Raw genomic sequence first — 27,430 nt, 5'->3', positions numbered from 1 at the left:
TTCTGTCTATGAATTTGACCACTCTAGGTACCTTATAAGTGGGATCACAGAGTATTTGTCTTTTATTTCTGTGTTATTTAACTTAGCTGGATGTCCTTACAGCTCATCCGTGGTGTACCATGTGACAGGGTCTACCACATTTTGTTTATCTATTCCTCTCTCCCCAGACACCTGGGTTGCTCCCACCTCTTGACTATGGGCAATAATGCTGCAATGAACATTGGCATACAAATAATGCTGGGTTTTTAGTAAGGCAAATTGATCCAATATATTTTCAAAAACATATTTTAATATATCAGGACGTTTCTCATAAACAAAATTCTTTGCTGCTCTGGAATTAAGGTGACCTCTCCAAGCACAGGCGCAAAGACTCAGTGGCATGTCCCCAGAATCAGTCCCACAGGATGCGAACACATAGCACTGTTTCATTACTGGGCCCAAGCTCCTGTTGTAAATGTGGCCCTTTGCCTATGACTAAAGAATAAAGTAAAAACATGCTACCTAAAGAAATTAATCTCAAGTAGAGTAACACAATGAGGAAGATCTGAATGAACTTTGCAGGGGATTTAAGATGGATTTTTCTTGATAGCACATCAACGTCTAGAATAATTGTAGGATTTCTTTAACCATCCTGCAGTTAGTCAACATTAAAAAAGGAATGCTTCAGTAATAGAAGTCCTTGTTATTCTAACCTACACGAAATGTTTTCATTTTGGTGCATGTGTTTCCTACCTTATTCCCACTCCATCTTCCCCAAAAATGGAGAAATAAAGAGGAAAATCTGACAATCAACTGTCTTGTTAGCATTTTGTTTATAATCCTTCTTTTGAAAATCAATAATATTAAAGTTTTTTTATACTGCCAGGTCTACATGGGATCAGGCTACTCCTCATTCAAGGGGTCAAGAGTCACCTGGAAGGTTTGCTCTACTGTGACAGCCATTAGACCTGCCAATCTCCTGGAGACAGAGGTGAAAGAGGCAAGGTGGCCGGTGGCCTCTGCACTGGGGTATGATACAAAACACTTAGAAGAAAGCAGAAGCCTTTTTTAAAAATGTTCAAAACAGAAGAGCTCAGAAAACAACAATTAAACTGACAGGGAACTGACTGGGTTTTCATGGGAGATGGGAGCCCAGCAGCTATCATTACTTTCACTTTTTGGACAGAATCAAATCCAACACAGTCCAGCGGCCCCATTTCAAGCTGTGGTCCCAAAAATAAAGATCACTTCTATCTCTCCCCACTCTGATCCCGAGGAAGGTGTTGAAATGCCACAAGCATCCTGCCTTAGGTCCAGAGAAGAACTTTAAAGACGTCTAATTGTCACTCATCAGTCTTTTCTTCTTTTAAGTCATAGAACCCAATAAATAGAGCTGTTTCTGTGGTTTTCTGAAGGTGGGAGAGTCTGGAAGGAAGAGTTAAGTTTCATGAAGTTAAACCATAAGGCTCTCTGCAATGCCCTTAAAATGCTTTCCATATATGAACAATCTATAAGATTCCCAGCCCAAAAGTACAATTCATGACTCCCAAGCTTGACCATTTCTCTTTCATAACTACCAGAATTGTAATTACTTTTAACTATTTGGCAGCATCAAACCCATCACGGACAGATGAAGATTTCCCACCAACAGGATTCTCTTCCCCAGTGACCATAACCCAAGTTTTTGAGGTTAGGATTCAACAAGTCACAAAATAAAGTGTACCAACTCAAAATGACCTAAAAATTACTTCAGCTCTATTTAAGCATTCCAGAGAACTCGAAAATTAACAATGTTATTGAATCACTCACTCGCTTCCTCTGCTATCCCTAAAAAATAAAAAAATTTAACTACAGTCATAGTTTGTTTCAATATGTAACCTCACCTTTCCGAAGCTTACATGGGAAGATGATTTGATTTTTATGACTAAAAAGATATTTTACAAAGGATGAAAGGAAATTATGGTCATAGTTAATAAATAAACACACTCCTATGAATCTAGAGAACCAAACTGCAGGGGCATGCACAAACACACAATTAAATCCACCCTTCATCCTTTAAAGAAAAACCACCAAAAAGGAAACATGAGTCATGAATTACACTCAACTATTTCATGGAAAGCAGCAAGCTGCTTCTAAGTCTAAAAATATCCTGTGAACATTAAGCCCTGTGTTTATTTTTTCCACCTTTCACCCATCTTGCTGTATGCCCTTTTGTTAAAAAAAAAAACAAAAAACAAAAAAACTGATTACAACAACAACAACAACAATGTGTGTCTTAAGACAACCTGGGCTTCAGCAACCAAAAAGAAATGACCATGTGCAGGTCAGGCACAGCCACCACATGACCTATTAAGTGAAGACATCGAGCACTGCAATAAAGCTGTAGAAACACCACCACATACAAGGCACCCAGGGAAAAGCTTAGTAATACACATACACAATGGTTAAGAATGCTGAGGGACACGCTGACTAAGGGAGGTGATCACAGTGATTGTCACTGAGCTAATGAAAACAACAAAAATTGCAGAAAAAAATTTAAAGATCCATTACCTACTGCAGCTCCAACACTCATTAAGGTTGCCATATCCTACCCTCTAAACTCTAAATTCACATGGTATTTTTAACCTGCATAAATATCGTAATCTTTCTCCCCTTTGCTCTGCCTTCCAACAATTTCTCACCTCAGACAACAAGTAAAGAGTTTTTAAAAATACCAAACATGTCCCCACACTGTGGATAAGCATGAAACTAATCTTTAAAGTCCATTCCCCACAAAAACCAAAGTAGTACAACATACACACCGAACCAGTTAGCGTGTTGAATGTTAAAAGCTGTTTGTAGTTCTGAAATCAGCATAGTCCCAGTAACTAAGAGCAACAGATACCTTAAACTAGGATGGAAATAGCATTCCATAAATATATCATTAGCAACATTACGCAGCTGAATGATCCCTGTCTACAGTTTGTGTAGGGATGCTCCATAATTAATGCTTTATTAAAACCGTTCTCTGAAGATCTGACTGAGAAAAGATCAGAATCGGAGCCAGCTGTGCTGTTTAATAGTCACTCTGAGAAAGGCGTGTGTGGAGGTGGGTTATCTGAAATTCTCCCTTCAACATTACATTCCTATCTTTGACATCTTGATTTTTTTTTCTCCTTTGTCTTAGTTTCTCCTACTTTTTAAGGCTAAAGAACATAGGACATTTAATTAATAACCAAAGAGTTTAAGAACATTGATGCTGGCCGGGCGCGGTGGCTCAAGCCTGTAATCCCAGCACTTTGGGAGGCCGAGGCGGGCGGATCACGAGGTCAGGAGATCGAGACCATCCTGGCTAACACAATGAAACCCCGTCTCCACTAAAAATACAAAAAAAAATTAGCCGGGCGTGGTGGCGGCGCCTGTAGTCCCAGCTACTCGGGAGGCTGAGGCAGGAGAATGGCGGGAACCCGGGAGGCGGAGCTTGCAGTGAGCCGAGATCGCGCCACTGCACTCCAGCCTGGGCGACAGAGCGAGACTCCGCCTCAAAAAAAAAAAAAAAAAAAAAAAAAAAAAAAGAACATTGATGCTTAAGAGGCTGTGTTTCTATCAAACATTGATCCAGTTCATCCAGGAAGGCTTTGTGCTGTAGAATAAACTCCAGCGTTCATGCAATTGTAATGAAAATGCTTCTGCACCCATGTACTTTTTTGTGTCTAAACTGCTGTTCAGCACCCTGAATATTTCAAACATCCCAACTACAGTGGCTACGAAAGCCAAATGCAGGAAGAGCATGTATAGGAGCCCAAAATAAGTATTATAAGAATTTAAACACAAAATGACAAAGTGTCCTAATTTTGTCTTTCATAAGCAAAATAACTGTTCAGATTAGAAAAAAAAAGATAGCTAGTCTTAGATATTTATTCCCATTTCTGGATAGGTTTATTATCAATAGGCATATGTTTGCTGTTTATATTTTTTAAAGGAAACATTTTAAAAAACTGTAAGAAAAAGAAGACATTTGAAAGCCCACATCTAGAGATAATTAACATTGTGACCCTAGTTCCAAATCACCACCCATCCAAAAGTACATACACAGGCCACACCCACAATTTTACATATGGGTTCATGCTACAAATGCCTGGCTAGAATCTGTCTCCCAACCGAACACATGTGAATATCAAAGAAACAAAGAAAGGTTTCCATGTGAATATCGATCACACCACTTGCCTCACAAAACTCTATCATATGACTGGACCAATATTTCACTACCATTAACACAGCAATAAATTTTGAACATACATCTTTGCACATCCCCAATTATCCTACTTGTGATAAATCCCAAGAAGCACCTTTATCAAAGGGAATCTGCATATTGCCACATATTGCCTAACTGGATCCCAGAAAGAAGAACCTGCAGGAAATACAGTGCCATTTGGCTCCATACCCTTGCCAAGGCTGGGTTTTGTAAATTTTATTTTTTACTAGTATGCTGCAAATCTTAATTCCATTAGTCACTTCAACCATCTTTAGCATCCTTTGCTACTCAGCAGTTCTTCATTTTTACAAGTAGCAAAAATTCACCAGCCTTCATCCATAGTGCATAGTCTCTGCACGATACGTTACGTTTACAAAGTATTCCCCCAGGTCAAAAGAAACCATATTTTCTTTTTACACTTTTACCTTCATATTTTCCAACTACTTAAAATTTATTCTAAGATGTGACAAAAAGGATTAAATTTTATTTTTCAAATGGAAAGCTAACTGTCCAAATGCCATTTACTAAATAATCTATTTTTTTTGATGATTTTAAATACTGCCTTTATTGTACACCAAATAACCACAATGTACTACTTATTGCTGGACTATCTATTTTGTTCCATTGACCGATTAAATAATTAAATGATTCGTTTAAAATCTATTCCAACTTCGAAAGGATGGACTGCCAGTGTCAAACTCTGCCTCCACCATTAATACTATGTATTATTTTGGATGAGGCACTACACTTCTCTGTGCCTTAGTTTCCTCATCAGTAAAATGGGCATAATGGTAACTACCCCAAGAGATCAGCAGATACTTGATCCCTCCCTTCAGGAATTTAGAGACCAAATGAAGCAGACAGGCATTTAATCGAATGGCCATAAAGTTAATGCACAATCACAAACCATGGTGAATGTAATAAAAGGAACCTGATCCAACCTACTAGGTCAGAGAAAGGGATTCCAATAAGTACCATCTGGATTAAAGTCTAAAGGATGAGTGGGAGTGAACTAGCTCCAAGATGACATGAAGTGGGCAGGTGGGGGGTGGGCTCAAACCCCTCGGCCAGCAGCTCTGCAAAGGCCTGGTTTCTTCTCAGCCTCAATTTCTCAGTTTAAAGACACAACCTCAGGGAAACACTCCATGACCACACATTTCTGTGAGACAGAGTTATGGTCTTTGGTAAGAAAGATAATGATGTAAAATCATATCATACAATCTTATTAAACAGAAACTATTCCAGCTGGAGATGTTTCATGACCCTATCTTCAGTAAGACATGAGAAGTAGTTCCTTATCCTCAAAGCTATCCTCTCTGAATAAGAATCTAAAGTGTCTGTGAAACCATAGCCTGCTCTTTTTTATGTACAAATAGTAGTACCCTGTTCACTTTTTGAATGATGCCAGCTGATGAGAGCTTCCCCAGCTGTACCTCACAGACAACCTTAACCTTTCTACATACTGAAAAGAACATGGTCTCTCTCCACAACAGAATGTCAGGTATGACCTCCACGTGAGAGTGCCCTTGCATTGCTCTTTGTTGCACCTGTGACAAATTCTAATTATATATTTGCATAATCATTGGCCTGTCTCCCACACTATACTGCCAGTTCCATGGTGGCAGGGAATGAGTATTTTATGCATCTCTCTATACCTAAAACTCGGCACAGAGCCTGGCAGGTAATGGATGAATGCCTACTGTTTGTAACAAATGGATGACCAGAGAATAGAGAGGGGGGAAACTGGCCCTCAATCAGGGTGGAGAGGCCAGGGTCAGATCAGGCAGGCCCTTGCAACTCTCCAAGGAGAGTTTTTTAATCCAAATAATTTATAGAGTAGCTCATTAATGGATAGTGCCATAATCTGGTAAGAAAAACATACAAATCAAACAAACTCACAGCTCACTTTCTACAAGTAGTGTCCAATTATGAAAGAAGCATCTTGTAAAACCCTCACTCTTAAGAGAACCACCTAAGAAGCACATAATACATAATACAGAATACATAAGTAACAAAGGTCCATTATGCTACATCTACCTTCATTCAAAAACCATTGTTACATAGTAATTTTTTTTTTTTTTTTTTTTTTTTTTTTTTTTTTTTTTGAGACTGAGTATCACTCTGTCTGCCCAGGCTGGAGTGCGGTGTCATGATCTTGGCTCACTGCAACCTCCACTGCCTGGGTTTAAGCGATTCTCCTGCCTCGGCCTCCCGAGTAGCTGGGATTACAGGCGTGTGCCACCACGCCCAGCTAATTGTTTTGTATTTTAGTGGAGATGGGGTTTCACCATGTTGGTCAGGCTGGCTTTGAACTCCTGAACTCAAGTGATCTACCCGCCTCAGCCTCCCAACGTGCTGGGATTACAGGCATGAGCCACCGTGCCTGGCTAATTATTTTTAAATGTTGATATCTGAAACTACTTTAAAAGGACCAAAACCTGAGGTTTTGCAGCAAATAAAAACATCAATTTGGTATATGCTTCAGAAGATTACTACACAAGAAAACAAATCTCTTGAAGCAGTCTCAACTGTTTCTCAACTTACAAGTTAATATTGTCCCCAGAAACATCACAAGATGCTGCAGAGGCTGGAAAAGTAAGCCTTACTCTAGAAATGATTTCACAGAAATTATTTATCTCAGGGGTCGAAGCACTTGCCATTGAAGCCATCAAAGAGTGGCAGTTCCTAGACAAAGCCAGACCTTCCATAAACGCATGCCTGTACACAGCAATCTACCACCATCAGCAGTCCGGTGGATCTTGCTAGACGTGTCCTCTCTGGGAGAAAGGCAAAAGTGGCCTGCCCATCTCATTACTGAGGCTGTGTTTCACGGTAGTGTTTTTTCCATTTTGATCTATTTTGTTTGGGTTGGTGAGAAGAATATATTATCATTTATGGTTTCCTAAACTTTGTATTTTCGCCTTCAAAATAGAAGCCTGCCAAAGACTGTTAACAATGTTCTGCATTCAGGTTCAACAGGGATCACTGGGAATGTCTCCTATCTTCTCAGGTATCACTCCCTCACTTCATTTTTTGTTTGCTTGTTTGTTTTGCTAGAGTGGCACTGCCTACAGGCTTTTTGCTGAGAAGCTAAGAAGTGACAGATGCCCTGGAGACTCCTGGCCTAAGGGCTGGAGAATGAGGCTGAACAGCCCACACCAAATTACCAAGAACATCTTACAGGTGCACTCCAATACACTATACACGTCTTAGCTGCCCTCTTTCCCTTTACGAAGAAACAGTGTCAATGCTATGACACTACTTTTCCTAGGGATAAGACTAGGGAACTGAAAAAAAATCTTCATTTAAAAGAAATGCCAGCAAAAGTCATTAGCAGCTGCTTATTTATAATGTTCATACACTTCTCCTTGGTGAAACCAGAAAAGTAGCCATGCATTCAGAAGAAACCCCAGCAGCACAACTTAATTCAGGGTTCTATGGAGGGCAGGGCAGGTGTTCCCATAGTTTTAAGCTAAATGCCTAATGAAACAAACTGACATCTATTTATAGTTCTAGAACTTGGCTAGAAACTAGGTTTGCTGCTAGTCCCCATGATGGTTCCTAAAATTATTTCACTCCCTGTTTTCAACTTATCCTGAGAAAGTGGGGTTCAAGTAAAGATAATGAAGTGGAAAAAAATTTTTTAATATATCAAATTACCAAAGATAAGAAAAAAAATGTAGAAACACTAACTGCTCACCCATAAACCCACTGACCAGGAATAATCACTGTTCAAATGTTCATTTAAAAAATAATCTTACTGTAACAATATAGCATGGTGCCTGGTCTATAAATTCTCAGTGCATTTTGGCTACTATAACGGCTATATTTTTACAATATCAGGCTTACTATATATTACATATCTGCTTTATGGCCGGCTTTTTTCATTTTGGCAATAATCATGAATCTTTCCCTACTGCAATAAATATTGCCCTATATATAAAACAACTGTAGAGATTTCACAATATTGACATACAGATTTACTTCCTTATCCCTTATTTAGGTTGTTTACAATTTTTCACCACAATAACTACTACAGTGAACAATCTTGTACATACATAAGTTGTACATACTTATACATTTATTTTCTGTGAATAGTTTCCTAAAAATAGAATTACAGGGAAAAGAACTACTGATCTCCAGAAGTGTTTTAACAGTTTACACTCCCGCCATAAACGGGGACTCATGTTCTCACACGCTTGCTAACCCAGAATGTTATTATCCTTTTCATCTCTGCCAATCTAAACAATGAAAAATGTCAGATACTGCTGTTTGATTTCCTTGATTTTTGCATTCGTATCTTGGCCACTTGTTCTTTCAAATACTGCCTTTCCATATTTTTGCCTAATTTTTCTACTAAAGTGTTCATTTCTTCTTCTTGGTGATTGCTAAGATCTTTTAGATATGTCCTGGTTTGATGTTTAAGATGACAATAGGACTCATGGTTAAAAACTACGGGCAGTTACTGGCTCTGAAACCAGGTGGTGTGGTTTCAATCCTGACTCTGCCACTGAAGCTGTATAACCACCTCTGTGCTTCAGCCTCCTCATCTGTAAAATGGGGATAATAGTGTCCACAGGGTTGCTGTAATAAATGAGTTAAAATAGTACCTAGGCTAGCCATCTGTACAATGAAGGAAGTTTATTTTAAACTTACAGACTTACAATTTTATGAGGGTGTGCTTTAAATTCTACATTCACTTTTAGAAATCTGTGATATATTTTAAGCAGAAATGAATACATCAAAAATATATGCATAGGACCCCCTTTTAAATATACATAAGGATCAATAGAAAGAAACAAGAACTACATATTCATTCAACAACTATCAATTAAATGCCCACTACAGGCTAGGAACTGGCAACAGAATGAAGTATAGAAAGGCAGGGTCCCTCTCTTTATACCCACCCTAGAGGACACCATCAAGGAGACTGGTGCTTGTAAAGCAGTGGGCCAAGCACTACACTTCACAGAGGTACAACAGGCAATTTTTTTTAATTTTTGTTTTAAGTTCCAGGATACATGTGCAGAACGTGCAGGTCTGTTACATAGGTATACATATGCCATGGTGGTTTGGTGCACTTATCAGCCTGTCACCTAGATTTTAAGCCCCATATGCATTAGCTATTTGTCCTGATGCTCTCCCACCCCTGCCCCACAGACCCTGGTGTGTGTTGTTCCTCTCCCACAACACGCAATTTTCATTGCACACAGAAGGACATTTAACCCACACTAAATGAGGGAAGGGTAACCTCTCTGAGAAAATATCAAGCTGATAAATTAAAGTAGTGATTAATCAAATACAAAGTGGAAGGAAGGGAATTTCCACAGAGAGGGAAGAGCATGGTGGGAAGGCTTGAAAGGCAAGGAACACTGTATGGTAGAATTGCGAGATGTCACGATAACTAGCACAGCTACAGCTCAGGGTACATTTCGAGCGTGAGAGGAGAGTAGATCACTGAGCAGGACACAGACGACACTTCAGACTCCTGAATAGGACTCCAGAGGAACTTATCCTGGGAGCCATAAGGAGCCACTGAAGAGTTTCAAGAAGAAGAAAAAATGCTAGATTTGCTCTTTAGAAAAGTCACTATAGCCACACTAGATAATGAACCAGAGGGGAACAAGACCAGAAGCATAAAATGTCAGAACCTAAAATCATGCCCAGGACCACATTACCTCAGCTGTGCAACCGAGAAAATGTGGGTGTGAGGAGGAAGAAGTTGAGATCAAATGACTAGTGACGGCCTGGGGTCTCGCAAGAGCTCAGAAGGGGAAAAGTAGGAGATCTGAAGTCTCTGAGCTTCTAATTCTGGGCTCCTATTGATCTTGTGCCACACAGCCTGATGATGGATGCTGCTGCACCGTTTTCTAAATTATCTCAAGAGCCTCCCTTAAAGAACATGTCTACCTCCTTTCTGAACATCAGGCACAGAACAGATGACTCAGTGCTGCTCTAACCAAATGACCTTCCTTTTTCTAAAATATAATTAAATACCCATTATGGCCAGCAAACTCCTTGGTAGTCAGAAAAAGGTCAACCATTTCCATAGTCAAATTATGTATGGGAAGGGCCATGTTTTGAACAAGACAGCTGGTACAGACTTGTGTCCTTGTAAGGATGTAGAAAAAAAACAAACTCAGTTTCTCCTATTATATATATCTCAAAATACCCAGCAGAGACTATTTCTGTGACCTCTGGTCATCAAAATGTGGGGGATTTCTCCCTACCAGCAACCCATTCCACAGATGATTCCCCACTGGACAGCAGCTGGGTGTCCTCCAATTCAATTCAGTTCTGACACTACCTGGAGATAGCGTCAGATCCCACAGGGTGAGGGCTCAGTACCACAACTGGCTTCAGATGCCAGTCACAAGCACAGTCCTGTGCTTCTAACCTACCAGCTATAAATCAGGGTTCCCACAACCTCCTCCTGTGGTTCAACTAATTTGCCAAAGCAGCTCACGGAACTCAGGGAAACACTTACTTACGTTTAGCCATTTATTAGAAAGGTATTACAAAGGATACAGATGAACAGTCAAATGGAAGAGATGCATAGGTCGAGGTATGGGAGAAGCAGCCTGGAGCTTCCATAACCTTTCCAGGCATACCCTCCTTCAGGAACCGCCACATGTTCAGCTGGGTGAAAATCCTCCCAAACCCTGTGATGTTGGATTTTTATGGAAGCTTCATTAAGTAGGCATGACTGATTAAATCACTGGCCTTTGGTGATCCACTTAACCTTCACCCCCTTTCCCCTCTAAGAAGGCTGGAGGGTGGAGCTGAAAGTCCCAACCCTCTAAGCATACATTGGTCTTTCTGGTGAATGGCCCCCAACCTGAAGCTATAGGAGTCCCCAGCCACCGGTCATCTCATAGCAGAGAAAAGACAGTTACCACTCTGGTGATCCCATAGGTTTTAGAAGTTTTTTTCTGTGAGGAAACAGGGAGACAAAATACATATTTCACAATATCACGGTCCTTAAGAACACTGAATCCCCAAATTAAAATATCCGTTTTATTCTTCTTCCATTCTAATTTAGTGAAGGAGGAAATCTCAGCGTATTGTTAGAATATCTACTACTTGTTTATTTGTTAATCTCCTGTTTTAACAAAGCCAGAATAAATCTCAAGCTCACAGATTTACTCAGGCAAGAGTATCCAGGACTTAGTTTTGTTTTATATGATAATTGATAGTGATTTTTCCATTTATGAAAATGATACAATGATTCAGTTTTAAATTATGTCAGTGTGATTATTAATTTTATGTGTCAACTTAACTGGGTTAAGCGATACCCAGATAGCTGGTAAAATATTTCTGCGTGTGTCTGCCAGGGTATTTCCAGAAGATATTAGCATCTGAATCAGTAGACTGAGCAAAGAAGATCTGAGGGCAGCAGACATCCAATCACTTGAGGGCCTGGGAAGAGCAAAAAGTAAATTTACTCTCTCTTCTTAAGCAAGACTTCCATCTTCTCCTGCCCTTGGACATCAGAACTCCAGATTCTTGGGCCTTTGAGGTTGGCGCTTACACCAGCAGCTCCTCAGGTCCTCAGGCCTTTCGACTGGGACTGTATTACACCACCGGCTTTCCTGGTTCTCCAGCTTGCAGAAAGTATACTGCAGGATTTAGTCTCCATAATCACATGAGCCAATTCCCATAATAAATCCCTCTCATATATCTATACATCATGTTGGTTCTGTTTTGCTGGAGAACCCCAATATAGTCAGTAAACACGAACACAGATCGACAAAATGTCGTAAAGATACAACTGAATGATACACTTAGGAAACAGCCAAATTATTCTACCATATATGGAAGAAGCCTACGGAAAATGCCTACGTTCACCTGAGTCACTCACAGCAGCGATCACTAGACACAGTTTTATTGGACAGTACGAGCTTAGCAATGTTCCAGGCTTTACATCAGTAACTCCATCTTGGGCTACTGACTCCATGTTAAACTGCTGATGAACTTTGAGACCCAAAAAGGAACTGTGAAAAACATTCCTTCACAAACAACTGTGCTCTCACCACTACACAATACAAGTAAAACTGGTCCTAATCTTTACAAACCCTCTGAATATAGGTTTTTCCTGACTGACTGATGCAAATGTACCCTTCTACTACTGATCAAAGACTTCTCTGTTTAATACACCAATGAAACAACGTGACAAGCAACTTACATAATCTAAATAAGTTCTTATAAATAGCCCCCTTGCCCTTCTCGAGTGGTGCAATCTCTGACTGCTAGCCAGGTTGCAACTCCCATTCCTGCATAAATGCTAATTTACCTCTGACCTGTTGACCTTTTTTGGCGGTCACTGGAGGGGTGACAACACTAAGAACTTAGGTACTTTAGATATTATAAAGGGCAAGCCAGTATACATCATAAAGTATCAGTATAACTCACTGCTTCATAAAAGGAGAAGAGGTAACAGTCATCAATTTAGGAAAACAATTGATACAGAGATTTTATGATAAGCTTTCTGTTTAAGACATGTCCTTTGATGTAAGGTGATTTTTTTTGGTGAAAATGTATCAAAATGCTTTAAATGTGTATGTCTTCAGACAAAGAAAGTAGCTTAAAGAGCTTGTAAAAAGTGAATTAAATGTTAGCCAGTCACAGTGGCTCATGCCTGTAATCCCAGCACTTTGGGAGGCCGAGGAATGCATATCACTTGAGTAGGAGTGCAAGACCAGCCTTGGCAATGTAGCAAGACCCTGTCTCTACGAAAAATACAAAAAAATTAGCCAGGAGTAGTGATGTGAGCCTATAGTCCCAGCTACCTAGAAGGCTGAGGAGGGAGGATTCAGCCTGGGAGGACGAGGCTGCAGTGATTCGTGATTACGCCACTGAGACAGAGTGAGACCCTGTCTCAAAAACAAAATAAAGCAAAAATGAACTAAATGCACCTTAATGATCACAAAAATATCTTCTGAACAACGTAAGTTGCATAAAGAATGACATTCTAGCTTTTCTCGGAGCTAGGAAAAAGGAGCTTTCCATGTCTAGAACACAGGGATGATGAGCACTATAAATATCTCTGGAAAATCTGGACTGGGTTTAAGGTGAATACGATGATCAAAAGGTGAAAAATCCAAAGATTTTATATTTATGAGCTTCAAATGGCCCAAAATACATAGAGCATAATGGATGAGATGAATGGAAAAGAGAACAAGGGACAACAATTTCACTGTTTGTTAAACTTAATTAAAAAGTGAAATGGGAGATAGAACTTAAGTGCAAGGTTGATCATAAGAAGTAGAAGATCTCTGGACAACAGGCTATTAATATTAATCAGTAAACTCTTAACTACAGTATTGACGAACACCTCCAGAAAACACTTCCTTTATCCAGTGAATTAGAGGATGACGATGTGCGATGGCCACGGCAAAGGGTTTGTAGGTCCTTCCTGCCCAGATGCAGCCACTTAAGCAGTAAAATAATGAATGGTATAAATTCAACCATCAAGCCACTGTACACAACATTAACTCAACAGAAAGAAGCACATTAGGGTCACCTCAGTGAGCAGCATATGCAGAAAATGACAACAGAAGTGAGAGGTGTGTCCTCCCTGTAATCAATTTCTATAGGACACTTCTCCTTCAGGTTACTTACCACTCAGATACAAAATCAGGCCTCACTATTCTCTCCCTGGCCAAGCTGTTCAACTGACACCAAGTCCCTAAAATATATCTCAGGATGCCAGACCTCATGCCTTCCAAATTGTGTCTGGCATCGTCTACCACATGTACCTAGAAAACCATTCAGGGCTAAGGATCCATGAATCACATCAAAGAGCATGGGGTTAACACATCACAGACAATGGCCCACATGCTACAGGGCCCACGACCACCCTCACCCCTGCTGTTTACACCACAACACACTTCAAGTGTGTTACACAAATCTGCAATCCTCAACAACATAATGAACCACTTCAAAGTACCATGTAGCCATCTAATGTGCCTGTACTAGGTAAGGGCATTTAACTGTCTGTGTTGGTGTCAGCCTTCCCCAAGCACAAAAACAGATGTAGGGTTAACAGTCAACTCCTCTACTCTCACTGAAATCCCTGCCACACTGTCAGAGACTAAGAATTCAGAAACTTCTTTGCAGATCCGTAGTGCCCCTATTCCAAGGTTAGTGAAGTTGTCACTGTTCCACCAGCCCACCAAGCTAAGGTACTGCTCAGCAAGTACTGAACAGTGCCATTGTTTAAAACTGATCCGCAAAACAAAACAAAAAACTGATCAGGGGCCACAGAAATAAACTTGTGCCTCATCAAAGAAAAACATTTAAATATCAAAAAGCCCAAGCACTGTAGGAAAAAATCTATAAAATATAAAATATATTAAAAAGGCATACGGGCCAGGCATAGAGGCACATGCCTCCGGAGGCGGAGGTGGTAGGATTGCTTGGGCCCAGGGGATTGAGGCTGCAGTGAGATGTGATCGCGCTATTACACTCCAGTCTGGGTGACAGAGTGAAATGTTCTTTCAAAAGGCACATGGAACATATTGAGCCATAGGTATTAAGAAAAGACTTATTCAGCAAACTAGACTTAAAATTCATACAAGCATATGCATGTTGTGTAGGTACATATGCACATCTACATACACTTACAAGCTCACAAATACATTAATATACAGACACACAATTAATTAATTATAGGCACAGTAATGGCAAAACTCCTAGCTTTTTAACCAAAAACCCACTTTTACATCCTGGGCACATAGCTAGGCTTTTCTCTTAGAGAAAAGGCTTAACAAGGCCCACAGAGGGGCCATGTTACAAGTTCCAGCCAACCAAACATAAACAGAAGGAACTATTCCTTCTCTTCGTTGTCAGCTGTTGTATAACAAATTACCACAAATTTAGCAGCTTAAAACAATACCCATTTATTATCTTACAATTCTATAAATTAGAAGTCTGGGCCTGCTTAACTGAGCTCCCTGTTTAGAGCCTCACAAGGCCAAAATCAAGGTGTTGGCTAGACTGGGCTCTTATCTGGAAGCTGGGGGCAAGAATTCCCTTCCCCTCAGATTCTTGGCAGAGTCTAGTTCTTTAAGGCTGTGGGTCTAAGGTCCTTATTTTCCTAGGTGGTCATCATTCAAGAGCTGCTCTCTGCTCCTAGAGGCTACTGCATTACTACTCACATGGCCCCTCCCTCTTTAAAGCAACAACAGCATGTCTAGTCCTGCTCATACTTCCAGTCTGTCTGATTTTTCCTTCTGCTACCAGCCAGAGAAAATATCCTGCTTTTAAAGGGCTCATGAGATTAGATGAAGTCCAATCATATAATCTCCCTTTTGTCTTATAAAGTTAAAATCTCAGGAATAACATCTTTTCAAATTGAACATTGCACCCACACTCAAAGGGGAGGAGAGTACACAACAGCAAGAGTCACCAACATTCATAGCGTTCTGTCTACCATATTCCTCTTCCAGACCTGGCTTATGGATATCTCCTATGCTTGTTCAAACATACTCTTTCCCTTTGGCAACCTTGAAAACCATGTGTTACAGACGGCAGAACCCATCCAGGGTCATCCTGAGTCCCTGAAGCAAATAACGGGAAATATAAATGAAAAAGACTTTGAGCAACAAAGTACCATTAAGACTTCTCGGCTAAGCCAAAGTATCAGGCCCTCTTGCTAAGTTCAGAGTAACACAACCAAGTCTACTGGTTGAAAATTAGGTCGAAAAAAGAATTTCCATCATCAAAATTGGCAAATGAAACTGACAAGAAGAAAACAGATCAGAAGCCTATTAAGCTGAAGTTTTTCTGTTTTTTGCTTTTAGTTTTTTTGAGACAGTGACTCACTCTATTGCTCAGGCTGGAGTGCAGTGGTACCATCTGGCTCACTGCAACTTTCACCTCCCAGGTTCAAACAATTCTCGTGCCTCAGCCTCCTGAGTAGCTGGGACTACAGGCATAGGCCACCATGCCTGGCTAATTTTTGTAGTTTGAGAAGGGGCTTCACCATGATGGCCAGGCTGGTCTTGAACCCCTGGCCTCAAGTGATCTCCCCACCTCAGCCTCACAAAGTGCTGGGATTACAGGCATAAGCTACAGCACTTGGCCAGAAGCCTAGTAAGTTTCTGAAGAAAGTTCATTACTCAAATCAACCATGGGTAGTTAAAAGCCTGTGACTGTAAAACAGTCCCCAAATTTAAATAAACAGAAAGTTGACTGAAAAAGTTATGCTGTTCCCAAAGAGGGCACATTTCTTCTCACCCTCCTTAGACCTGGCCAAATACATACAAGAAAGAACAAAAGAGTTATTCCCAGATTGCAGAGCCAGATTGCAAAACCAAGGAACTTCCTCTACCGGCAGGCAGGGGACTCCACGATGCCCCCTGCAGGATGCCATCATTATTACAGACAATAACTGTCCTGACTCCCCTTCTTTCCTTTCCTCACTGGGATCGTTCACTGTGGACATTATTTCCTGTTTTTTTGTTTTGTTTTAGGTTTTTTTGTTTTGTTTTGTTTTGTTTGAGACAGTCTCGCTCTGTTGCCCAGGCTGGAGTGCAATGGCATGATCTTGGCTCACTGTAGCCTCCACCTCCCAGGCACAAGCAATTCTCCTGCCTCAGCCTCCTGAGTGGCTAGGATTACAGATGCACACCACCACGCCTGGCTAACTTTTGTTTTTTTAGTAGAGACGAGGTTTTGCCATGTTGGCCAAGCTGGTCTCAAACTCCTCAAGTGACCTGCCTGCCTCAGCCTCCCAAAGTGCTGGGATTGCAGGCATGAGCCACCACACCCAGCCGATTTCCCATACATTTAAAAGCATAGGCTGACTATCTGCTTTATGTTTCTTTCAAGCGTTACTCTGTGGTACGGTTTGGCTGTGTCCCCACCCAAATCTCATCTTAAACTGTAGTTCCCATAATCCCCATGTGTCATGGGAGGGACCTGGTGGGAGGTAACTGAATCATGGGGGTGGTTACCTCCATGCTGTCCTCATGATAGTGAGTGAATTCTCACGAGATCTGAAGGTGTTATAAGGGGCTTCCCCCCGCTTTGCTCTGTACTTCTCCACGCTGCCGTCATGTGAAAGCCATTTTTGATCCCCCTTCTACCACGATTGTAAGTTTCCTGAGACCTCCCAAGCCATGCAGAACTGTGAGTCAATTAAACCTCTTTCCTTTATAAATTACCCAGTCTCTGGTATGTCTTTATTAGCAGCATGAGAACAGACTAATATATACCTTGATATTGAGATATTTCTCAGCATTATAAAACTGTTTCCATTAATATCTATGGGAAAAGGTTAGTTTGAACTATAAAAAAGATATTTCTATTTTTTGTATATATCATAATTCAAAAGGATCCAGAAAACACTGCCTAGAGGTCCTTCAGTGTCCTAAGTACCCAAGCAAACCTCCATGGAGCTGTGGGTTCTTCACAAGTATTACTGACAGCTTCTCCATATTCATCCCTACTATATACAATTTGACCCGGTGGGGAGGGAGATTAGGGTAGAGCAACTACAACATCATATTTGGCATTTAGAAGTTGTACTAAATGTAAAACCTTCATAAATAGTGAAGTTATTTCCTGAAGCATTTGTCATCAGCTAATGATTTAGTACAGCATGAAAATATTTTGCTGGTAGAACGTAAAAGACTTGGCAGGGTCTCACAATCATGGTATTTTAATAAGTATAGTTATAGCTCTCTTTTTAGTCTTTATTATCCATCAGATACCATGTGCATCATTCTTAAGCTTTTGGGCTCCTTAAGTGTTTATGGAAACAAAGAAATTCTAAACCAAAAACACTGAGAAGGGTTGTATTACAAAGGTTCAAAACTTCATAGTTTGTCTACTGCTGTCTCAACATTCCTTCCCACATACACTAACTGTGAACACCCTACCCAGGTAACCAGGTGCACAAGTTTGATAAGGTTGGCCCGTACCACAAGTTCACCTCTCTGTCTTCTTTTGACCACGACCTACCAATGCACCAATGCAAATGCACCAAATGCACCAAAATGCACCAGTGAAATCCCCCCCAACCTTTTCCTGTGAACTGCACCGAGACCACTAGTAAAGGCACTGGCCCACAGTCCTTGCTCTCTCTGCTCCCACCTGTTTCCCACCTGCTTAGGTGATCCTGCTCTCAGAGCTGTTACCTCCACCTGACATGTGTCCCCCTCCTATCCTCCTATACAGTGCTACTGTCATTCTAAGACCCGTGAGTATAATAAACTCTGTTTTCTTGAGCCTCTCCAGTGTCCCCTCTTGTGGCTACACCTCACTGACCGTTACCTAAAAGAATACAGGACAAAGGAGTAAAAGAACAAAAAGAGAAAAAAGGAGGCCAAAAAATCCACTGACTTCTTACCCACTTAGCGTCTCCCCTATCTGGCCTTAAATTCAGAAGAATTGCTCATCCCTAGAAAGGCCCACCAGGAATCCACCTTAAAGTTTGAAGCAGTTCCTAAACTCCATCTCCTCACCTAATTCTCATTATTCATTCGTCAGTGTGTGCTGCCCTTCTCTCTCCGCTGCCTTAAGCTACTCCTCTGAAGAAAGCCCTCGGGTTGCTTGACGCCCTGAGACTCTGTATCAGCACAAGAAGCTTGGCAGAATGGAGTTTGCTCTGCAAGCTTCAGCTCCCCTCCACTGAATATTAAACCTCTCCCTTCCACCATGACATCTGTCTCAAAACAGGCACCATTTGCCCCAACCAAGTCTTGCCATTTTTTAGGGCACTTCTAATTAATTTGCAGGCTACTTTAAAATTTTCCAAGTAGACTGAAACCAAAATTCATATAAACTCAATTTCAAACATTAAAGAATCACTACAGGAAAAAAGCCTGCAAAAATACAACTGTTTCAACAACACAAACTTCAATCAAGAGGACTCTCAGTCTAAAGGGAAATCATTTTCAGCCACCACTTTCTTTTCATATACCCCACAGGCCCATGTGCCAGTGTATCATCGTATCGATGACTTCAAGCTCATTAACATTCTGTTTTACATGGTTCAAGTGATCCTTATTATGCAAGCATGGCACTCTCACAAGCATTATCTCATTCAATCCTGACACCTCTGGAAAGGTTTTTTATATTTGATTGCTGCTAAAACTAATGCAGAGAAGGCTGCATTTTGATCAGGCATCCTAAAGCCCAGTAACAGAACGGGAGTGATGGTATTGTAAGAAACACTCACTTTCTCCTGATGACATGATGAATTTATTCATTTATTTATTTTTGAGATGGAGTCTCACTCTATTGCCCAGGCTGGAGTGCAGTGGCACCATCCTGGCTCACTGCAACCTCCATCTCCTGGGTTTAGGCAATTCTCCTGCCTCAGCCTCCTGGGTAGCTGGGATTACAGGCATCTGCCACCACGCCCAGCTAATCTTTTTGTATTTTTAGTAGATACGAGGTTTCACTGCACTGATCAAGCCAGTTTTGAACTCCTGACCTCAAGTGATCCAACCGCCTTGGCCTCCCAAAGTGTTGGGACTATAGGAGTGAGCCACCACGCCCCACCGTATTTTTACTTTTTGGGAGGAGGGAGGGGCAGCAATTAGGAATTTATTTAAGAATGTGGTGATAGGCTAAGGACATTCTCCCTCAGAAAAATGCATGTATAAAATGTGACTTATAATTTTATAAAATATATAGGCCCCTTGCAGCCTATTAGAGACTACTGGCTAAGAATCTGATAGGGTACGGGTGTAGAAATCCTGGGTCAAGCAACAAGCCACAGCCAAGATTTTAAAGGCAGCAGAGAGTTGACTGATTAGAGGCAATTAAAAAACTGAAAACCTCACTGATATAAAGTCATAACTAATTAGCTATTTAATCCAATATCTTAGCAAGTTTAACATTTCACCAAATCAACAAATGCATGAAAAGATTTATGTAATGGTCTCCTGAGCAAAGCATCTATATAAAATACAGCATTCTCAATGAGGAAATTAGGTAAAACAAAAAGACACAGAACACAAACATAATGAAATTTTCCCAGTTATGGAATCCAAGTGTGACAAATAAGCACATACCAGACTGTATCATAAAACCCAGACTACCCAAATTAATTTTATCATTTAAAAAAATCAGAAAACACAGTTTATTATAGGTATATTTCTGTCTTAGTCTGTTCAGGCTACTAACAAAATACCTTAGATGGGGTAATTTATAAATAACATAAATTTGCTTCTCACAGTTTGGGAGGCTAGGAGTCCAAGATGAAGGCACTAGCAGATCTGTGCCTGGTGTGCGCCCACCCTCTGCTTCAAAGATGGTACCTTGTTGCTAAACCTTCACACGGTGGAAGGGGACAGGGTGACCCTTTCAACCTCTTTTAAGAGAGCACTAATCCCATTCATGACTCAATCATGAGTGCTCTCATGACTTAGTCACCTCCTAAAGGCCCCATTTCTTAATACTGTCACATTGGCAGTCAAGCTTCAACACATATATTTTAGGGGGACACAATCAGACCTTAGCAATATACTAACCAACTCATTAAAAAAGAAGAAAGTATATCTTTTTGATGCAATAGAAAATTATACGTTATTTACAGGCTGAATTGTCCTCTTAGATGTTGAATCAAATATAGAATAGTGTGGTTAATCCTTTTATGCAAATAATGACTTATGGATTGAACTGTGCTCCTCCCAAAATTCATATTAAAGTCCTAATTACAATAGCTCACAATACAACCTTATTTGGAAATAGGGGCATTGCAGATGTAATTTTTTCTTTTTTTTGAGAGGGAGTCTCACTCTGTTGCCCATGCTGGAGTGCAGTGGCGTGATCTCAGCTCACTGCAAGCTCTGCCCTCCGGGTTCACGCCATTCTCCGGCCTCAGCCTCCTGAGTAGCTGGGACTACAGGTGCCCGCCACCACACCCGGCTAATTTTTTGTATTTTTAGTAGAGATGGAGTTTCACTGTGTTAGCCAGGATGGTCTCGATCTCCTGACCTCGTGATCCGCCTGCCTCAGCCTCCCAAAGTACTGGGATTACAGGCGTGAGCCACCGCACCCGGCTGGGCATTGCAGATGTAATTATTTAAGATAAACTCATACTGGGAGTAGGATGGTCTTGCCCAACCCTTTATGACTGAGGTCCTTACAAAATGGGGAAATTTGGACACTAAGACACACACAGGGAGAATGTCATGTGAACGTGAAGGCAGAGACCAAGGTGACGTATCTACAAGCCAAGGAAGCCCAAAGATTCCCAACAAAGCACAAGAGCTAAGAAAGTAGCCTGGAACAGATCCTGTCTCATACTTCAGAGGGCTCATGGCTCTACTGGCACTTTGGTCTCAGACTTCAAGTGTGCTTATCTCAAGGAGTGGGAAACAATACATTTCTGTTGTTGAAACCACTCAGTTTGTAGTACTTTGTTACAGCAGCTCCAGCAAAATCATAAAATGACCTAATATATTTTACTTTATAATAGACTTTTAGATGTTATTATAAAGCCAAATGTGTACACATCATATGCACGATAGAGTGAATTTTTAAAAGTACAGATTTTGTAGGAGCTTCATGTTCACTGGAAACAGCTATTTTTAACTAAGTTGCTGCCAGTTTAAAGCAAGTGAAAAAAAATTGATGTGACTTTTGTAAAATGAAATCTCAATATGAATAAAACTCACTAAAAGAGCAACACAAGATCATTTGCCCTTTTTTACAGTAAAAAAGAATAATCTTTATGAGCAATTAAGTAATGAAGTATATGAAAATAAGATGATCAATTTTTTGTATCTTTATATATTTTCATGCGGAAAAGATTTTCTCCTCTAATAAATTTTACTCGGCAAAAGCATTTTTTACCTCCAAATCGTAAATATATTGAAAATAACTGTCGGCAACAAGGTAGAAATAATCAATTTTAATATAAGACAACAGTTGTAACACATTTAATCAGAAATTCCAAGTACGAACAATATACTTTTATTAACATAAATATCATCCCTTACTAACACAAGCAAAAAAGCTCAATTCCATAGAAAGAAACGTTTGCCTGAACACACTCCTTACACTTATAAACCCAGACTACGGGCTAGGTGCGGTGGCTCAGCCTCTAATCAAGGTGGGCAGATCACCTGAGGTCAGGAGTTCAAGACCAGCCTGGTTAACATGGCTAAACCTTGTCTCTACTAAAAATACAAAAATTAGATGGGTGTGGTGGCAGATGCCTATAATCCCAGCTACTCGGGAGGCTGAGGCAAGAGAATTGCCTGAACACAGGAGGCAGAGGTTGCAGTACGCTGAGATCGCGCCATTGCACTCCAGCCTGGGCAACAGAAGCGAAACTCTGTCTCAAATAAATAAACAAACAAACAAACCCACGCTATATTATCCAGCACATCAGTTCTCAAAAGGAAGTAATTCTAGGTCTAAAGCTTCTCTGTAGATAACATCAGGTTCATGGACCTGCATGGAAAAAAATCGCTAAAAAAGTAGGACAGGACTATTTCTGTAATTTTTTTGTCACATGCAAACATTAACACAGATATTACATACCCTCCTAAATATACATATGCACAGAACAGTAACCTGTGCCTTAGACTTTCTAAGAGTGTGCTACACTAAATTATGGATAAGAGATCACGTGCTGCTTCACCTTTCAAATAAAAGGCTTTTCAGTAAAAGGAAGACAATGACGCAGTGATTCTGCATTTGGATTCGGTGTGATAAATAGTAACTGTATCGCATCACACGCAGACCTTCTCCAACCTTTTAATTTCTTTCCTAACACAGTTCAAATTATTTTTTCTACACTTTAGAGCTACATAGAACTTCAAGCTTTAGCTGAAATGGAGCCTTCTAATTATTTTTTAAGTTGGAAAAACTAAAAAGTCTAGCTTGGGTAACTTCTTCATAGCATAAGGGGTAGTATTTTATACTAATAAAAATATCCTTAATGTCAACAACTATCATTTATTGAACACTTTTTACGTGTGTTCTACACACTCGTTTCTCTTCACCTCAACCCTGAGAAATGGAAATTATCACTTTAGCAAGGACAGATTCAGAAGTTAAATACTCTCTCAAGGTCAGAGGCAGTAGAGGCAGGATTCAAACCTTAGCCCTTCCCACTCCAAAGCCAGGACTTTTAATTGCCTTTGAGGGCACTAAGCTTTGCAAAAGAAATCTATGGAATCAAAGTGGAAAAAAGACGTCGTGTTGGTAAACGCAGTATTGTTGAGGTATGCTATAGAGAAGTGACCAACTGAGCAATCAAAAAGGTTAGTAATATCGAAGAAGTCTTTCCAGAGAATTCCTGGGCAGCACATATGCTTGGTTCTGTAAATCCGAAAGAACTTGCAGTATAAAGTTATTAGAAGCCTTCCAAACTACATCAACAAACAAAGCACTTACTTTCATAAACATGTCTGGCAGAGAGGTCACAGATAACTCCAATTGTAATAGAAAAGCAAAAATAATTACATTAGGAAACATTTTTAAATAGTCTTACTTTTCCTGATTTCCTAAGTTGACAGGTATAATTGATTCTATAAAGGCAAGTCTATGTGATGAAGATGATGCATATGCGTGGAAACACACACACGATGTGAATTTCACGCTACATCTGTCACCCTAAGTTAACCAAGGTTCTGTAAAACACAACCCTCACCTTTTCTGGATGTGGTTCATAACAGGGCTGCCACTGGGGTAGCCCAGGAAAAACCTCACTACTTCCGAGAAATTATGAGAAAGCTCATGAATTAAGGCTAACCTATGAAAAACTATTTAACACTAAATTATGAAAAACATTTCGAGGTAAGTCATCAAAATCCTTAGATAAAGATCCCGTAAATTTGAACCTGTTTCGGAAAGACAAAAAATTAGTAATCATACACATTATGTAAGAAATAGGTCACAGCATAAGTATTCGCTTAATTGTCCCTATGTAAAATTCTTCGAGTCCAATGATTTTAATTATTAGAATCTAAATTAATTAGTTTTATTACAGTCACAACCTACTAACCCCATAAAGAAAAATGGGCACATCCACGATGTCAAATGTTCATTAAAAACGATTTAAAATACATGATGATTTTAAGTCTTCAACAATTTGGTTGCTGAAGGGAAATATTTAAGACCCGCAGACTGTGGTCATGCCCTGGCCTCAAAGGAGTTTGACGACCGAGTTCTCCCGGGAAAAGTTAATGTATGCGAGTCTCCAAAGGAAGCCCCCAGCCTTCCGTTCCTCTGGAGCCTGCGGGCGGCGGGGAAGGAGGGTTCTGACCACAGAAGGGAAAGGAGCGCAGACCGCCGGCCTCCGCGCCGCCACCCCCAGTGCGGCCACCGCTCACGCCAACACATCCCGGGACAGCCGGGCGCACCGACTCCGCAAGGTCACCCGGGAAAAGGCGACTTTACATAATCCCCGCCGCGCCGCCCGGGCAGCAGTGCAGCCGCGGTCCCCTTCCTGCAACACGGGCGCGAGGTGATGCGGGGGCGGCGAGCGGCGCAACCAGGCGGGACGCCGGGGACCCGCGGGCAGGCAGCGCGCACCAAGCCGGGGGTGGGGAACCGAGGGCGGACGCCCAGCCTGGGGATGCCCCGAGCCGCCGCCTTGGCTTGCGAGGCGGGGCGCGGCCGGCGCGGGCGAGGCGCGGCGCCGAGGTCCCCAAGCTACCGCCGGACGGCCAGCGCCGAGCGCCCCCCTCGCAGCTTCGCCCCGGACTGCCCCGGGACGCACCTGCCACGCGCCTTACCTGAGTGGCTTTGTGGAACTGCTTCTTAAGCCCGGCCACCGACATGGTGCAGGAGGCCGCGCTGGCGGCTGCGGTGCGGGAGGGAGGCGGCGGGGCGCGACGGGAGGGCCGAGCGGGGCGGCGCGCTCGCCTGGCCGCCGCTGGTCGTGCCGCCGCCGGGGCTGTGGGCGCGAGGGCGCGGAGCCTAGCAGGACGCGGGCTCGTGCGGAGAGACACTCTGACGTCAAGGGCGGGTGACGCGGCCTCTTAAAGGGGACGCGGGAAGCCCCGCCCCAAGCGCGGGAACGCCCGGGCAGGTGCTGTGGCGCGCGGTACCTGGGCTCCGGCGCCCGCTGCGAGGATGTGGCTCAGCGGCACCCGCGGGTGGATCCCCAGTCAGCGGGCCGAGGACGTCCTCCTGTCCCGGGGCTGGTGTTCCTGCCCCCGGGGGCTGCGGACGGGTCGCTGCAGATTGGCAGCGCAGGCACCCGCACGACTCAGGTGACTTGCTGGGCTTCCAGGTGGCCGCGGCGGCGCTGCCTGCAGACGGCTCTCCTCCCCTTTGAGCCTGGCCTCTCTGCAGCCGCAGCCCGAAAAGGATTGGCCTTCTTTCTGGACTAATGAATAAGTCATTGCTCCTTCTATGCCTTGCCGTGACTGGTTGGTCACAGAAAACATTTCTCTGCCCTAGTTTCAATATCCCTTAAGCCTATCTTACCTTAGGGAAAGCCACACACGGTTTTTCCCCCTTGTCTGATACAATTTAATGACTTAAAAAGAAGAACAGGAACCCTTAAGCCTGGACAGATAAATAGAATTGAATTGAAGTCTTACTACAAACTAGCGTTTAGTCATCTGGTTACAGAAATGAAAAAGCCCAAATGTGAACTTGGTGTTATGCTTGTGGATTTAGGGTTTCTGATCCGATAAAAATCAAAATATAATGTGAAAAAGCATGATACGAAGTTACATATAGATACTTCATATGTAACTAAGGAGGCATGACTGGCTAAAGTGAAACTGATAGATGACTTGGGAGCAGAGCAGCACTAAATGCCTTCTGTGCTCCGGTACTTAACCAAATCTGGTTTTTCTAGGACTGAGGAGCTGGTCAGAAAAAACTTAGACGCTGTCCCCGTATGTGGACCAACGTGATAAGAAGGAGAAGCCAAGATGGCAGAAATTGCCAAGGATGCGTAGAGACAGAAAGGCCAAATGGGAGTCCTAGAAATACTTTCCCTGTCTCCACAACTCCTGCCGTCTGATAGGAACCACAGACCCACCCCGACTCTTCTAGGCACTGCAGCTTGGGCACAGGGTGAACACCTGATACAAAAGGGTCCTCCATCCATAGAGCTACCAGTCATGGTCCTTATTGATAATGTGAACTGACACACACAAAAGCAGAGTCAAGCAGTGGTGGGCACTGGGGCAGTAAAGCGTATGGACTAGGGACACGGGCTGCAGAGAGAGGCAGATGAAAGGAGCTATTCTCCGTGTGGTAGCCCTTACCGCTGTTCATATACCTTTCCCTACATGGCAGAATTGCACTTTCCAAACCTCTTGTTAAGTGGAGGCATGGTTACAAGTTTTGACTAGAGGGTTAGGAGGAAAAGTGACTATCACTTCTGCAGAAGCAATATGAGATGTGAGTATGAGATGCTGCAAAGCACTCTTTTCCTCTGCCACAATATTCTAAAAAGCTGTGGTCTGCCAGCCAGGATCCAGAGTGAGACTAAAGCAGGGCAGAGTCCCCAGCTGATGTTCAATGGGCATGTAGCATCAGTGAGAAACGTGAGTAATTTTAATCCACTGAGGCTCTGGTTGTTAGGAATAAACTTTTTTCTCTATGTTTCCAATTTTTAAAAGGCTACCAATTACTTGCATAATAGAAAAAAAAAGCATTTTATAGTTAATTTTTACTACCGGGTCCCTGATCTGAACAATGAAACGTTTTCATAAGATAGATCTTGGATGAAGCTGCCAAAAGATAGAGCAACTGATCTACAAAGTGGAAGGGCCTGGGATGGATAGGAGCTCTGCTCTCTAACCAAGAAAGATGTGAAATGGGGGCCTGAATCGCCTCCTTGGAACTTTGAATACTTAACTGAGCCCTACATTATACAAAAGGCAGCTTCTATCTTTCCCTGGTTCTTCATCCACCAACTTAAAGTCTCATGCTGCTTAACTTCAAAGAAACTACCTTGGGAGAAAAAAAAACGACTTAAGGGCATTAAATCCTTTGGAAACCATTGATTCAGTCTCCCAGGCATCCTCTGCACCTCATCTGATATGGTTTGGCTGTGTCCCCACCCAAATCTCATCTAGAATTGTAATTCTCACAATTTCCATGTGTCGTGGGAGGAACCCAGTGGAAGTGATTGAATTATGGGGGTGGATCTTTCCTACACTGTTCTCGTGATAGTGAATGAGTCTCACGAGATCTGATGGTTTTTAAAACGGGAGTTTCCCTGCACAAGCTCTCTTCTCTTGTCTGCTGCCATGTGAGAGGTGCCTTTCACTTTCTGCC

General features: G+C 41.9%; 1 protein-coding gene across 1 annotated transcript in view; it reads right to left on the bottom strand.

Annotated features, from left to right (window-relative positions):
* LOC105489072 (SH3 domain containing GRB2 like 2, endophilin A1) overlaps positions 1 to 25,144 on the bottom strand; it is a 227,123-nt gene extending 201,979 nt beyond the window's left edge. Inside the window, exon 1 of the mRNA XM_011753705.2 lies at positions 24,922 to 25,144. Coding sequence (XP_011752007.1) covers positions 24,922 to 24,966 — 45 coding nt within the window. The 5' untranslated portion in view covers positions 24,967 to 25,144. The remainder of the gene's footprint in view (positions 1 to 24,921) is intronic.
* Between the last annotated feature and the right edge of the window lie 2,286 nt (positions 25,145 to 27,430).

This window comes from Macaca nemestrina, chromosome 14 (genome assembly GCF_043159975.1).
Source record: "Macaca nemestrina isolate mMacNem1 chromosome 14, mMacNem.hap1, whole genome shotgun sequence".
Classification (NCBI taxonomy): domain Eukaryota; kingdom Metazoa; phylum Chordata; class Mammalia; order Primates; family Cercopithecidae; genus Macaca; species Macaca nemestrina.
Note: the sequence above shows the minus strand (reverse complement) of the source record. Positions and strands in the feature narration are given on the sequence as shown.